The 15,343-nt window shown below is 37.5% G+C and overlaps 1 protein-coding gene across 2 annotated transcripts in view; it reads left to right on the top strand.

The window, feature by feature from the left end:
* CD96 (CD96 molecule) overlaps window positions 1–15,343 on the top strand; it is a 110,237-nt gene that overhangs the window by 78,168 nt on the left and 16,726 nt on the right. Inside the window, exons 9-11 of one of the 2 annotated variants that reach the window (XM_017882382.1) lie at window positions 1,262–1,330; window positions 1,838–1,909; window positions 14,981–15,046. In XM_017882382.1, coding sequence (XP_017737871.1) covers window positions 1,262–1,330; window positions 1,838–1,909; window positions 14,981–15,046 — 207 coding nt within the window. The remainder of the gene's footprint in view (window positions 1–1,261; window positions 1,331–1,837; window positions 1,910–14,980; window positions 15,047–15,343) is intronic. The other variant, XM_017882393.1, reaches the window with a different exon arrangement.

The following is a 15,343-nucleotide window of genomic DNA, read 5'->3' on the forward strand; positions in this document are numbered from 1 at the left end:
AAAAAAAAAAAAAAAAAAAAGGTTATCATTGATGACCTCTGAATGTAAACTACTTATAAATGCAAAAACCACAGTGCCAACTTATTCATTTGATTTGATTGCCCATGTTCTCTATTTAAGGCACGCCCTTTCACATAATTGAGGTACCAGGAAAGCTGGCTGCCATTCACTACTAACTAAAGCTTGAGGATGAATGAACATACTGGCTATCATACTGTAAGGATATTTTATAGGATTCTTTACACATTATACAGCATTCTTTTTATGACGATCTGGGGAAAGTTTCTTTTAATCACAACAAAAGAGTAACTTTTTCTCTCGCTATTCATAATAATACTGTTTGTATCTTATTATATTCATCAATCGTGTAACCTGTACCCTTTATTTCTTAGCATTTGCTACCAGAAAGGTCAGACCAAATGTGGGGCCCACATCTACTAAGAGCATAGGACATCAGGAAATGCACTTTGTCCACTATCCCTGTTTAGGTTTCAACAGGACTCAACATAATTTTTCTACTGTATTTTCCTTGTTCCGATTTTGTCTTTCTGCTTTTATCTTCTTGTATTGCACGTTGATATAAACCACCTTAAATACATTTTGGAACAACGGAGAAATACACACAAAATGTACTTAAAATTTTTCTTTCCAAGAGATATAAACATGATTTCAATGGACTGTGGTTGGATATTTTTCTTCTTCTTTAATCTACCTTGCTATATATAATAGCTCTAAAATATAGAGGTATTTTCAAATGAATATGAATCAGTCTTTCATTTTGGAGAAGTGAGGAGGGAGGAAGAGAATGTACAATTATGGAGTATAAAGATGGAGAAATGACTTTGCAAACTAACAACTGAGGTAAATATGAAACCATATTTAGTATGTGAAGATATATTTTCACAGTTGTATTTGTGAAAATTCACTATGAGGTAAGTTTCATGAGAGCAGAGACCCTGTCTTCATTGTTTATTGCTATATCCCCAGCATGCGTAATAGCATGGCATACGGTGGACACTGATATAATATATTTTGAAAGTATGAATATAATACATTTAGAATTAGGAGAACTGGGTTAATAGCGAAGAAATGATATTGGATATTATTCCTTTTGGATTCAGTTTCATCATTTATAAAATGAGGCTGTTCGCTAAGATTCTTTCCAACTCTAATATTCCAGGCTCTTTTTAAATGTAGTGGCACAGTTAAACATATGAATGTAAATACATATAATAATTTGGGAATTTTATTTTCAAAATAGGATATCCAGCTATGTCTTCAGTGACCCTTGTAGATGTGAGTGCCTTGAGGCCAAATACTACTTCTCAGTGTGAGTTCAGCAAGGTTTTCCTCCATGACTGGAAAGAGACAACACACTCACAAGTTTTACTACTGCTTCCATAATGTTGACGTTTCAGTAAACAGCTGTATTTTTCATTTGATGTTTGTTAATATCTTGGTTTTGAGTTACTCTATGGTGACTACATATTGATATGACAATTTCTATAATCTTAAAAAATAAGGGGTGATGATTTGTTATTATATTGTACCTTTTATTTGTCAAGGGATTTTAAGGTAATATTAAAGTAGTCTTCACAATACTCTCAGTGATCTGAGTTTGTGACAAGAACAGAAAAAGAACACAAATCAGTGACAAGCTGGCATTAACCTACAGAGCTTTTGCTTAATATGCCAGCTAGTATTCCTGCATAGGGAAGCACATTTTCAATTTCAGATTTCCCCAAAGTCACATAGATTAAAAATTCTGTGCATCAAAGCAAAGTTAAATTACAGCTTTCTAAAAAAGCTGGATTCTGAAAATAATTTTGTCTTTCAGCCAGCAGTTCCAGTGTGACTACCCGAGACTTCAACTACCCCTGGACCTCCAGTGGGACAGATGCCAAAAAATGTTAAGTATAATCGTGGGTTCCTTGAGTCCTCTCGACTTCAGTTGTTCATCCGATACACATATTGAACAGCATCTATGTGCTTTGTTTGTAATAATATTCGCAAACGTTCACAAAGCATCTGTCATGTTTAAAGTATTGTAGATGCTGAGAATACACCCATGGACAAAAGAGATCTAAGCTCCAAATTCTGATGAAGGGGAAACAGACAAGTGGTGATAAGTTATATGGAAAAAAAAGCACAGGAGGGAGACAGTGGGAATCGAGAGTGAAGGGTTGCCATTTTAAATGGGTGATCTCGAAAGATCTTACTGAGGAAGGTGATATCTGAGCAATGCTATAACCAGTCAACCCTAAGAGCAAGCTGTGAGTGTATCTGGGGAAAGAGCAAACTAGCTAGAAAATGCGCATCAGTAACAAAAATGAAAAGAGGGAGACCAACGTAAGGCCAGAAATTGTTTCGTTATTACTTTTAATCTAGCCAACTAGCAGTACAGTCTGTGGGTGCTGCTTTAGCAGGTACAGACAGGGTCCGAAGAAGAAATATATTGCCTCTTAGTGGTATTAGACAAGGATCAGTGTGGTGGGGAAGTGGTAAGGAAGGAGACTGGAGCAAGAGGAGACAGGACAATGGATGCCCCAGGGCCAGAACTCTGAATTTAAATGCTAGACTCTTTGCCACAAAGGGTAATGTGTATGTCCCTTTGGAAAGCATTTAAATTTCACAGTTAAAACCTTTAAAAGTATTTTGTAGGCCGGGAGCGGTGGCTCAAGCCTGTAATCCCAGCACTTTGGGAGGCCGAGACAGGCGGATCACGAGGTCAGGAGATCGAGACCATCCTGGCTAACACGGTGAAACCCCGTCTCTACTAAAAAATACAAAAAACTAGCCTGGCGAGGTGGCGGGCGCCTGTAGTCCCGGCTACTCGGGAGGCTGAGGCAGGAGAATGGCGTGAACCTGGGAGGCGGAGTTTGCAGTGAGCTGAGATCCGGCCACTGCACTCAGCCTGGGTGACAGCGAGACTCCGTCTCAAAAAAAAAAGTATTTTGTATACGCTTGCTCCCTCATTCCTGGGAACTTGTCCTTAGGCAAGAAAGGGGGGAAAAGAACATGAATAAGACTGTTCTTCGTAACATTATTTATTTATTTTATCTTTTTGATGGCCCTCAGGCTCACAGATTTGAATTAATCATAATATTTAATTCATGAGACACTTTCATAATTGGTCGATGCATGACCCTCTGTAATTTAACATGTTTCTTTTAATAAATACGTTAATAATGTAATAGACACCTGTGAACCCAGTACCCAAATACAAGAATTGAAAAGACAGTATTCAGAAGGGGGACCATAGAAAGAGATCTAAAAATAACTGAAACCTAAGTGTCTATCAATGATGGTATGGCAGATTACTGTGAAAAGAGGAGACTTTTCAGCAAGAGGACCTAGTGATAGTGATTATTGATAAGAAAAAAAATTAAGATGTACCCCTGCCATGCACATTACACAAAAATAACTCTATATAGTTTAAGATCTTTATGTCAAAAGCAAAATATTAAAACATGTGAGAAAATAAATGTGAATTTCTTCCTGCTTTGGAGTAGGGAAGGGCTTAACAAAGAGACATAACCATAAAAAATACATAAAAATTAGAATAAAATTAAGAAACTTGGGTTAATCAAAAGACATCTTTAAAAAAGTAAAACAAAAAGCAAGCTGTAATCTGGGGAAGATATTCGCCACACATATAATTGAAAATGAATCAGGAATGTATAATTGACTAAGGATCAAAATTTTATATCAAGAAGTTACAAAGAATGCCTACAAATTAATAACAAATATGACAAAATGAACAAAAGTCACACCACAAAACATGAAACACATGTGGCTAGAAACATCTAAAGAAATGCTCAGTCTCGGTCAGGCCCAGTGGCTTATGCCTGTAATCCCAGCACTTTGGGAGGTCAAGGCGGGCGGATCACAAAGTCAGGAGATCAAGACCATCCCGGCTAACATGGTGAAACCCCGTCTCTACTAAAATTACAAAAAGTTAGTTGGGCATAGTGGCAGGTGCCTGTAGTCCCAGCTACTTGGGAGACTGAGGCAGGAGAATGCCGCAAACCCAGGAGTGGAGGTGGAGCTTGCGGTAAGCAGAGATCACACCACTGCACTATAGCCTAGGTGACAGAGCGAGACTCTGTCTCAAAAAAGAAAAGAAAGAAAGAAAGAAAGAAATTCTCTGTCTCTCTGACAATCAGGAAATATAAATGAAGACTAGAATTAGAAAATCATTTCACATGTAATCAATTTACAAAAATTAAGAAATCTGATATTGCCAACTATTGAATAGGATTTATCCAACATCCTATTGTCATAATTTCTTATATGTTACTGATGGTACCATCACTTTCCACCATCCTTTGGCATTGCATTTTAAAGCTGAACATGTGCATACCTACAATCCAACAATTCTATTCCTAGATATAAAAATCCCTCCAGAATTAGTACATGTATGCATGAGATATGCACACAAATGTTTGGAGGAAACACTGTTCATATAGCAAAAACTTTAAGTAATCTAAATGGCCATAGTCATGAGGACAGATAAATAAATCGTAGTATACAAATAAAATATAATACTAGAGAGCAATGAAAAATAAGTGAATGGCAACCATATACAACAGCATGAATGAATCTTAATAACATTATGTTGAATTAAAAAGTAAATACCAAATAAAAACATATGGTATATTTTCTAATGAAATTTTAAAGCAAGTATAATCAAACACCATATGCCTTAGACATAATATGTGATACAAAATTTTAAGTTTTATAAGTGAATAATAATTAGAAACATTCAGGGCAGCATTTGCTTTTGATGGAGATATAAGGGATGAGACAGGGAGAAAACATTTATGGTGTTATTGATAGTAACCCAAAATCTGTGTACAGGAGTAGGAGTGAGAGGGTGTTAGGAGTAAGAGGATATTAAGAGGGTGAAAAATATGTTCAGTAATAAGAAATGGCAAATAGGATAACTCAATGAAATACTATGAAGCCAGCCAAAACAATAGCCATAACCCTGATCCATTCCTCTTCACTGGGCAGGACCTCACAGCTAGGGCCTCCAGCCACCCCCACCCAGCTATATTCTATGGACAGAACTCTGATGTCTCCCTGGGACAGAGTGCCCCATGGGAGGGGTGGGTCATCATCTTCGTTGTTTGGATGACTCAGCCCTTCCAGCCTGCAGGCATTGGAAAGTCCAAACTGAACAGAGCAGAGGCAGTTCCACAGCACAGTTCCCCAGCATGGCTGTTTTGTTGAGGCATGACCAGACTGCTTCTTTAAACAGACCCGGATCCATTCTTCCTCACTGGGTGGGTCCTCCCAGCCAGGGCCTTCGGCCAGTCCCACCCATGTTCTATGGCCAACAGAGTTCTAATTTCTTCCTAGGACAGAGTGCCCAGTAGGTGGGGCAGACATTTGCTGTTTGGGCACCTTAGCAGGTTCAGGCTGTGGGCCTTGAAGAGCCCAAATCAGTTGGGGGCTGAAGGGATTCCCAACACAGCACAGCTGCTCTACCAAAATGCAGCCAGACTGCATCTTTAAGCAGGTCTCTGATTCTATTCCTCTTGACTGGGTGAGATCTTACAACTGGAAACTCCATCTGCCTCCTACAGGCACGTTCAGGCCAGCAACAGGTCAGTACCCCCCTGGGACAGAGCTTTCAGAGGAATGGGCAGGTGGCCATATTTGCTGTTTCACAACCTTCACTGATGATACCTCCAGGTACTGGAAAAACCAATGTGACTAGGGTGTGGGGCAGACCTACAGCAAACCACAGCAGCCCTACAGAAGAGTGCCCATACTGTTCAAAGAAAAACAAATAAAACACAACAGCAACAACAAAACACACAAAAAAATCCAAAGGTCAGCAAACTCAAAGATCAGAGGCAGATAAGCCCACAAAGATGAGAAAGAATTAGCACAAAAAAAGAAAAGAAAAGAAAAGAAAAAACAAAGAAACCGGAATGCTCCCTTTCCTCCAAATAATTGCAACACCTGCCCAGCAATGGTTCAGATCTGGGCTGAGGCTGAGATCGCTGAAATGATGGAAGTAGTCTTCAGAGTGTGGATAAAAATGAAGTTCACTGAGCTAAAGGAGCATGTTGCAACCCAATGGAAAGAAGCTAAGAATCATGATAAAACAATGCAGGAGCTGACAGCCAAAATAGCCAGTATAGAGAGTAACATAATCAACCTGATAGAGCTGAAAAACATACTACAAGAACTTCACAATGCAATCACAAGCTTTAATAGCAGAATAGACCAAATGGAGGCAAGAATCTCAGAGCTTGAAGATTGTCTTTCTGAAATAAGACAGGCCAACAAAAACTGAAAACAGTGAAAAGAAATGAACAAAACATCTGAGAAATATGGGATTATGTAAACAGACTGAATCTATGACTGATTGGGGTACCTGAACGAGACAAGAATGGAACCAACTTGGAAAACATACTTCAGGATATCATCCAGGAGAACTTCACCAACCTAGCAATACAGGCCAACATTCAATTTCAGGAAATACGGAGGCCCCCAGTAAGATACTCCATGAGAAGATCATCCCCAAGACACATAATCATCAGATTCTCCAAGGTCAAATGAAAGAAAAAAATGGTAAGGGCAGCCAGAGAAAAAGGCCAGGTTGCCTACAAAGGGGAAGCCCATCAGACTAACAGTGGAACTCTCAACAGAAATCCTACAATCCAGAAGAGATTGAGAGCCTATATTCAACATTCATAAAAAATAATTTTCAACCCCGAATTTGATATCTGGCCAAACTAAGTTTCATACATGAAGAAGAAATAAGATCCTTTTCATACAAGCAAATGCTGAGAGAATTCATTACCACCAGATCTGCTTTATAAGAGGTCCTGAAGGAAGCACTAAAAATGGAAAGGAAAGACCATTATCAGCCACTACAAAAAAACACTGAAGTATACAGGCCAGTGACATTATGAAGCAACCATATAAACAAGTCTGAAAAATAACGAGCTAGCATCATGATTGCAGGATCAAATCCACACATAACAATACTAATCTTAAATGTAAATGGGCTAAATGCCACAATTAAAAGACACAGAATGGCAAGCTGGATAAAGAACAAAGACCCATGTGTATGTTGTCTTCAAGAGACCCATCTCACATGCAGAGACACACATAGGCTCAAAATAAAGTGATGGAGGGAAATTTGCCAAACAAATTGAAAACCAGAAAGAGAAGAGGTTGCATTCTTAGTGTCTGACAATACATGCTTTAAACCAACAAAGATTAAAAAAAGACAAAGAAAAGCATTAGGTAATAGTAAATGGTTTGATTCAACAAGAAGACCTAATTATCCTAAATATATATGCACACAATACAGGAGCACTCAGATTCATAAAGCAAGTTCTTAGAGACCCTCAAAGAGACTTAGACCCTCATGCAATAATAGTGGGAGACTTTAACACCCCTGTGACAATATTAGACAGATCATCAAGACAAAAATCAACAGACATTCAGGACTTGAACTCAGCTCTGGATCAAGTGGACCTGATAAATATCTACAGAACTCTTTACCCAAAAACAACAGAGTATACATTCTTCTCACCACCTCATGACACTTCCTCTAAAATTGATCAGATAATCAGGAACAAAACACTCCTCAGTAAATGCAAAAGAATGGAAATCATAACCAAGTCTCTCAGACTACAGCAAAATCAAATAAGAACTCAAGATTAAGAAATTCACTCAAAACCATACAACTACATAAAAATTGAACAATCTGCTCCTGAATGACTTTCAGGTTAATAATGAAATCAAGGCAGAAATCAAGAAGTTCTTTGAAACTGAGAACAACAATACAAGGTACCAGAATCTCTGGGACACAGCTAAAGCAGTGCTAAGAAGGAAATTGATAGCACTAAATGCTCACATCAAAAAGCTAGAAAGATCTCAAGTTAACAACTAACATCACAACTAAAAGAACTAGAGAACCAGGAGCAAACGAACCCCAAAGCTAGCAGAAGACAAGAAATAACCAAGATTGGAGCTGAAATGAAGGAGACAGAGACACAAAAAACCTTTCAATAAATGAGCCAATCTAGGAGCTGGTTTTTTCAAAAAGATTAATATAATAGATATACCACTAGCTAGACTAATAAAGAAGAAAAGAGAGAAGAATCAAACACAATCAGAAATTATAAGGGAGATATTACCACTGACCCCACAGAAATACAAACAATCATTAAAGAGTACTATGGACACCTCTCTGCAAATAAACTAAAAACTCTAGAAGAAATTGATAAATTCCTAGGCATATACACCCTCTGAAGACTGAACCAGGAAGAAACTGAATCCCTGAATAGACCAATAACAAGTTTTGAAATTGAGACAGGAATTAATAATCTACCAACCAAAATAATCCCAGGATTATATGGATTCACAGCTGGATTCTACAAGAGGAACAAAGAAGAACTGGTACCATTCCTACTGAAACCATTCTAAAAAATTTAAAAGAAGGAAATGCTTCCTAACTCATTCCATGAGGCCAGCATCATCCTGACACCAAAACCTGGCAGAGATACAACAAAAAAAGAAAATTTCAGACCAATATCCTTGATGAACATCAATGCAAATATCCTCGACAAAATACTAGCAAACCAAACTCAGCAGCACATCAAAAAGCTTATCCACCATGATCAAGTTGGTTTCATTCCCAGGATTCAAGACTGGTTCTACATACACTAATTAATAAAAGTTATTCATCACATAAACAGAACTAAAGACAGAAAGCACATGATTATCTCAAAAGATGCGGAAAAGACCTTCATTAAAATTTAACATCCCTTCGTGTTAAAAATTCTCAATAAACTAGGGATTGAAGGAACATACCTCAAAATAATAAGAACCTTATATGACAAAGCCACAGCCAGTATCATGCTGAATGGGCAAAATCAGGAAGCATTCCCCTTGAAAACCAGTACAGGGTTGCCCTCTCTCAGCATTTCTATTCAACATAGTATTGGAAGCTCTGGCCAGGGCAGTCAGGCAAGAGAAAGAAATAAAGCATATTTAAATAGGAGTAAAGGAAGATGTGAAAACTATCTTTGTCTGCAGATGACATGATTCTTTATCTAGGAAATCACATTGTCTCAGCCCAAAAGTTTCTTAAGCTGATAAGCCACTTCAGCAAAATCTCAGGATACAAAATGAATGTGCAAAAATTGCTGGCAATCCTATACACCAACAACAGACAAGCTGACGGTCAAATCATGAATGAATTCCCATTCACAACTACCACAAAAAAGAATAAAATACCTAGGAATGCAGCTAACAAAGGAAGTGAAGAGCCTCTTCAAGGAGAACTACAAGCCACTGCTCAAAGAAATCAGAGATGACACAAATGGAAAAACATTCCATACACATGGATAGGAAGAATCAGTATCATGAAAATGCCCATACTGTCCAAAGCAATTTAAAGATTCAATGCTATTTCCATTAAACTGCCATTGACATTCTTCACAGAATTGGAAAAGAACTATTTTAAAATTCGTATGGAATCAAAAAAAGATCCCAAACAGCCAAGGCAACCCTAAGCAAAAAGAACAAAGTTGGAGGCATCATGCTACCCGACTTCAAACTATACTGCAGGGCTATAGTAACCAAAACAACATTCTACTGGTACAAGAACAGACACACAGACGAATAGAACAGAATAGAGAACCCAGAAATAAGACCACACACCTACAACTATCTAATCTTTGACAAACCCAGCAAAAACATGCAATGAGAAAAGGATTCCCTATTTAATAAATTGTGCTGGGAGAAATGGCTAGCCATATGCAGAAAATTGAAACTAGACCCCTTCCTTACACCATATACAAAAATCAATTCAAGATGGATTAAAGACTTACACCCAAAACTATAAAAGCCCTAGAAGAAAAGCTAGGCTATACCATTCAGGATATAGGATAGGCAAAGATTTCATGATTAAGATGCCACAAGCATTTGCAACAAAAACAAAAATTGACAAATGGGATTTAATTAAACTAAGAAGCTTATGCACAGCAAAAGAAACTATCAACAGAGCAAACAGACAACCTACAGAATGGAATAAAATTTTTGCCATCTATCCGTCTGAAAAAGGTATAATAGCCAGCGTCTATAAATAATTTACAAGCAAAAAACAAACAACCCCATTAAAAAGTGGGCAAAGGACATGAACAGACAGTTCTCAAAAGAAGATATGCATGTGGTTAGAAACATGAAAAAAAAAAAAAGTTCAACATCACTGATCATTAGAGAAAGGCAAATCAAAACCACAATGAGATATCATCTCAGTCAGAATGTCTATTACTAAATAGTCAAAAAACAACAGATTCTGGTGAGGGTGTGGAGAAAAAGGAATGCTTTTACGCTGTTGGCGGAAGTGTAAATTGTGGAAGACATTGTGACAATTCCTCAAAGACCTAGAAATATCATTCAACCCAGCAATCCCATTACTGAGTGTATACCCAAAGGAATATAAATCATTCTATTATTCAAGACACATGCACAAGTATGTTTATTGCAGCACTGTTCACAATAGCAAAGACATGGAATCAACCTAAATACCCATCAATAATAGACTGGATAAAGAAAATGTAATACATATACACCATGGAATACTATACAGTCATAAAAAGGAATGAGATCTTGTCCTTTGCAGGGACATGGATGGAGTTGGAACCTGTTATTTTCAGCAAACTAATGCAGGAACAGAAAACCAAACACCACATGTTCTCGAATTTTCTCCATATCAGCAGTGTTATCATTTATGTGTTCCCTGAGGTGACACTTTTAGTTGCCTTCAAGAACTTTTTCTTTGCATTCACAACTTGGCTAACGATTTGGCCCAAAAGGCCTAGCTTTGAGCCTGTCTCAGCTTTTGACATACCTTCCTCACTAAGCTTAATTATTTCTAACATTTGATTTAAAGTGAGAAACGTGCTTCTCTTCCTTTCCTTTGAACACTTAGAGGCTATTTTAGGATTATTAATTGGCTGAATTTCAATATTGTTTTGTCTCAGATTAAAGAAAAAAAAAAGTGGCCCAAGGAGAGGAAGAGAAATGGGAGAACCACCAGTAAGTGAAGCAGTCAGAACACACACAACATTTATCAATTAAGTTCTCCATCTTCTATGGGTGCAGTTTGTGGTGCCTCAAAACAATTTCAATGGTAACATCTAAGATCCCTGATCACAGATTACTATAATAGATATAACAATAATATGAAAGTTTGAAATATTGCAAGAATTACCAAAATGTGGCACAAAGACATGAAAAGACATGAATTGAGCACATGCTGTTGGAAAAATGGCACCTATAGACTTGCTTGACACAGGGTTGCCACAAACCTTCAATTTGTAAAAAAAATAAACAAATAAATAAATAAAGCAGTATCTGTGTCTGTGATGTGCAATAAAGTCAGGCACGCCTGCACAAATTTCTGGGAGCTTCATGGGTTTCCTCATGGTTAAGGCACAAGCCCCATGCTTCCAAAGCTTGTGAGTGTCATCTTTGTCAACAAGAGTATGAAGGCCATATTTGTGGACCAGGTGGACATGGCAAAAGTGGGCACAGAAGCTAGCACCAGTGTGTGCACCTGGGTGGCAGAGGTGGTGCTGGCCCAGTACATATTCACCTTGAAAAGGAAGATGAGATGAAAAATCAAGATTATCAAGATTCCTGTGGCCAGGCCTTGCATCTCTGGATATTGTTTGCCACCTATACTGTTGTTCAAGGACACAATTAAAAGCAGAAGAACTCAGAATGCCTTAAGGAAAGTCTGCTGTGCATGTAGAAATGATGCAAGAATTCCAGAAAAGTTCAGTTTGCATCAAGAACCCTGCAAAGATAACAATTTATCTGTGGTTTTATTAAAGGAAGATGCCAAACTTTAATAAAAATGGACTTTGATATGACACTAAGTAGATTTTCCTACCATGGGAAAAGATGCCTAATGTGTCATAATATGATTGACAACTATAAACTTGTCACAGGTGAATGCCAAAGAGGTTATTGCAACTGAAGGAAAAATATTTTATTATTGAAGTTGAACCTGTTAACTTCGAGAGAAGTATCCATTTACGGTAGAATAGTATGCTGCCCAACATAGTGTCTTTGTTGAAAAAGCTTTACCAAAAAATGAAATTTAAAGAAATTGTGGAAGAACTTGATATTATGCTCAAGGAAGGATATAATAATTTACTTGAGAAGCTCCAGTAACACGGTATCCATGTTCATATTTTCAGCAGATATTGGTGCTGTAGAGAAGTTTATCAGTCAAGCTAGTGTTTGTCATCCAAATGTCAAAGTAGCGTTTGTTTGTGGATTTGTGAAAATGTGTACTCAAAGGATTTAAAGGAGAATTACCTCATGCAGTTAATGAACATGATGTTGCCTTGAAGTACACAGAACATTTCAGTCAATTCAAAGACAATAGCGGCCAGGTGCGGTGGCTCACGCATGTAATCCTGGCACTTTAGGAGGCCGAGGCAGGCGGATCCCCTGGGGTCAGGAGCTTGAGACCAGCCTGACCAACATGGAGAAACCCCGCGTCTACTAAAAATACAAAATCAGCCGGGCGTGGTGGCACATACCTGTAATCCCAGCTACTTGGCAGGCTGAGGTGGGAGAATCACTTGAACCCGGAAGGCGGAGGTTGCAGTGAGTGAGATCGCACCATTGCACTCCAGCCTAGGTAACAAGAGCGAAACTCTATCTCAAAAAAAAGAGAAACAATAGTAACATAATTCTGCTGAGACTCCCAAGAAGACTTTAAAAGGGCATACAAATTAGCCAAATTTTCACATTCTGAAAATTAGATTTCTAAATGATAGAGTGGGTAAGCATTCAAGAAAGTATTGTTTCATCAAAAGATGAATCACTAGAAGTAGCCAACTGTGTCTTACAGAGGATTCTATAAACAAGCATTCTTCAGGATGTTCTCTCCTGCAGGAGCAAGTGATACCAGAATTGTTCATCTCTTCACCTTGATGAAAGACTATTTTTTATAATACATTTCTGGTCTTGAAAGTTTACCTTTATGTATTTAAGTATTTTCAGACATGTGGAATCCATCAACAGGAAACTCCATTTTCTTCATCTCTCTCACCATACTTCCCACTACCTGTTGTTAACAGATTAAAACAAAACAAAAAACGTCAAAGTCAAAATTAGAAAATAACTCCCTACTTTTCCAAAGTGGCTTATGTTTTTTAATTTTTTAATTAATTTTGAGGGGTCTTTTAAAATTGGGAAAGTTAGTAAAAGTCCAAAAGAAGTTTTATGAAATTACAAAAGAAAATTACATACTTTTAAGTGTTGTAATGTTTGTAATTTGTAATTGTGCTGATGGTATCACCATCTCCTGAAATTGTGTTATGTTAGGTTATTTTGCTTGGGAAAAATCAATATTGACCAGAAAAGCCTGGCACTGTATACTTGCTGAAAACTATTAGTGTCCACACATTCACTAACCATTACAAAATGTTCTACATTGACTCACTGATAATAGACATGAAATGGAAAATATTTTTAAATACCCATTTTCCTTAAATGGATAGCACTTATTCAGCTGTTTAGATTTTAGCGTAAATTAATTTATCCCATTCTTTCTTGCAAACATACTTTGATGAGATGCAAAATAAAGACATCAAGTTTAGAAAGTAAGAAATTAAAGGAGTCACCATACCATATTGGGCAAAAAAACTACAAGGTTAACTGCCTTTTCATACTTTTACCTAAATACAGGCCTGGTCCCAATTGTTTTTCAGTTAGTTATTGTTCTTTGGAAATCAAATTTTGGCTAATGGTATAATCATTAAAAAATGCTTAGTCCATCATCATCAATAGGCCTTGGTATTCTGTCTAGAACAAAAAATTTAATAAAGATCACGTATGCAGGATCAGAGAGTTATACTGAAAATAAGAACATCTCCCTGAACTCAGACTCTGAAAAAGCTGTGTATGAAACTACTCTTACTTCTCAGGTGACCCCAAATGGAAATAGCTATGACCAATTGTCCTGTAATCAAGTCCTAAAGAATGGACTCTCACCTCTTCTGGAGGGCCTGATCACACATCTCTGTCAGCAACTGCAGCTGCTATTGGCATCTAAGGAGGAACAAGGAAAGGGGAGGGCTGAGGGTATGGTTTGTTTTATTTTGGTTTTGCTCATTTGATTTGGTCTTGACATACAAGAAAGCTTTTAACTACGAACATCATGTATACTAATATTTTAAATGAATGGATGTAATATATTTGTACTGATTACAACCATGCATTACTGTAGTTATTTTACTTTACATTACACTGCAGGCCTTTTATCAAATACAGATATGTGGTGCCTGCCAAGGAGCGAATCTTTCTTGCCAGAGACGGGGCAATAAACAAAATGAGTGGTTAGATCTATTTCAAAAGCCATATGTGCTGTCTGAGTTTGCTGCCATCCACTCAAGGGGAAGGTTTGCCTCTAAATGCTTCAAAAGGACTCACTCAGCAGCTGACAAGGCCTGTGACCACAGGGGTCTGATAATTCACTGCTGACACGTTTCGTTTTCTCAGTTCAGCAAGACTGTCAGCAGACCCACAAGTACAAAATGTTTTCTTCCCTTATGCATGTTCTAGCAAGGTCCTCAAAGTCCTGTTGGCAGCTTTCCTTGACTAAATGCCACCATAACACACCTGGACCTTCATTCTCTTCCATTTTTTTGGCTCATCTATGGAATGAGCATGACACACTCTGGCTAGAGGAACCCCTTCTAGTGTTTTCTTTCCATATGGACATCGGAACCGCAAGAATCCCTTCAACTCCCACTTTGTTTGAAGACATTCTAGTGTGTGCTATGGAACAGTTTAATGATTTTGCTTTAAGTATTCATTAATATCCTTTTTTATAATTATTCATTTAAATTAGCAGTCAAGAAGAGATAATAGAATAATTAGTCATATATAGGTTAACTCTTCTGATATCTTCTTCCTTTAGCATTTTCACGGATACCTAGTGAAACATACAGTTCATCCACCTCTGGTGCAGGCTCAACATTTCATGGTGAGTACTTGGGGGAGATTTAGAGACACTGAAGGTAGTGATCAGCTTTATTTGGACACAGGTGTAAAAACAAGAACTGATAAGAAGCCAGCCTCAGATAGATATATAAAAGTACATCTTGATGATGAAAATTACAGTGAATTGAATCAAAATTCTTTTCAGCCATTCAAAGATGATAGAGACCAAGCCTTAGATTTTTATACATTTTATTTCAAAAAAATCTACGTAATAGCATGTTTTACTAGTTATATCTATGAAAAATGTATTTCAGTATTTTATTGGCAAATAGAATAATTA

Source organism: Rhinopithecus bieti, unplaced genomic scaffold (genome assembly GCF_001698545.2).
Source record: "Rhinopithecus bieti isolate Rb0 unplaced genomic scaffold, ASM169854v2 scaffold_777, whole genome shotgun sequence".
In the NCBI taxonomy this organism is placed as follows: Eukaryota; Metazoa; Chordata; class Mammalia; order Primates; family Cercopithecidae; genus Rhinopithecus; species Rhinopithecus bieti.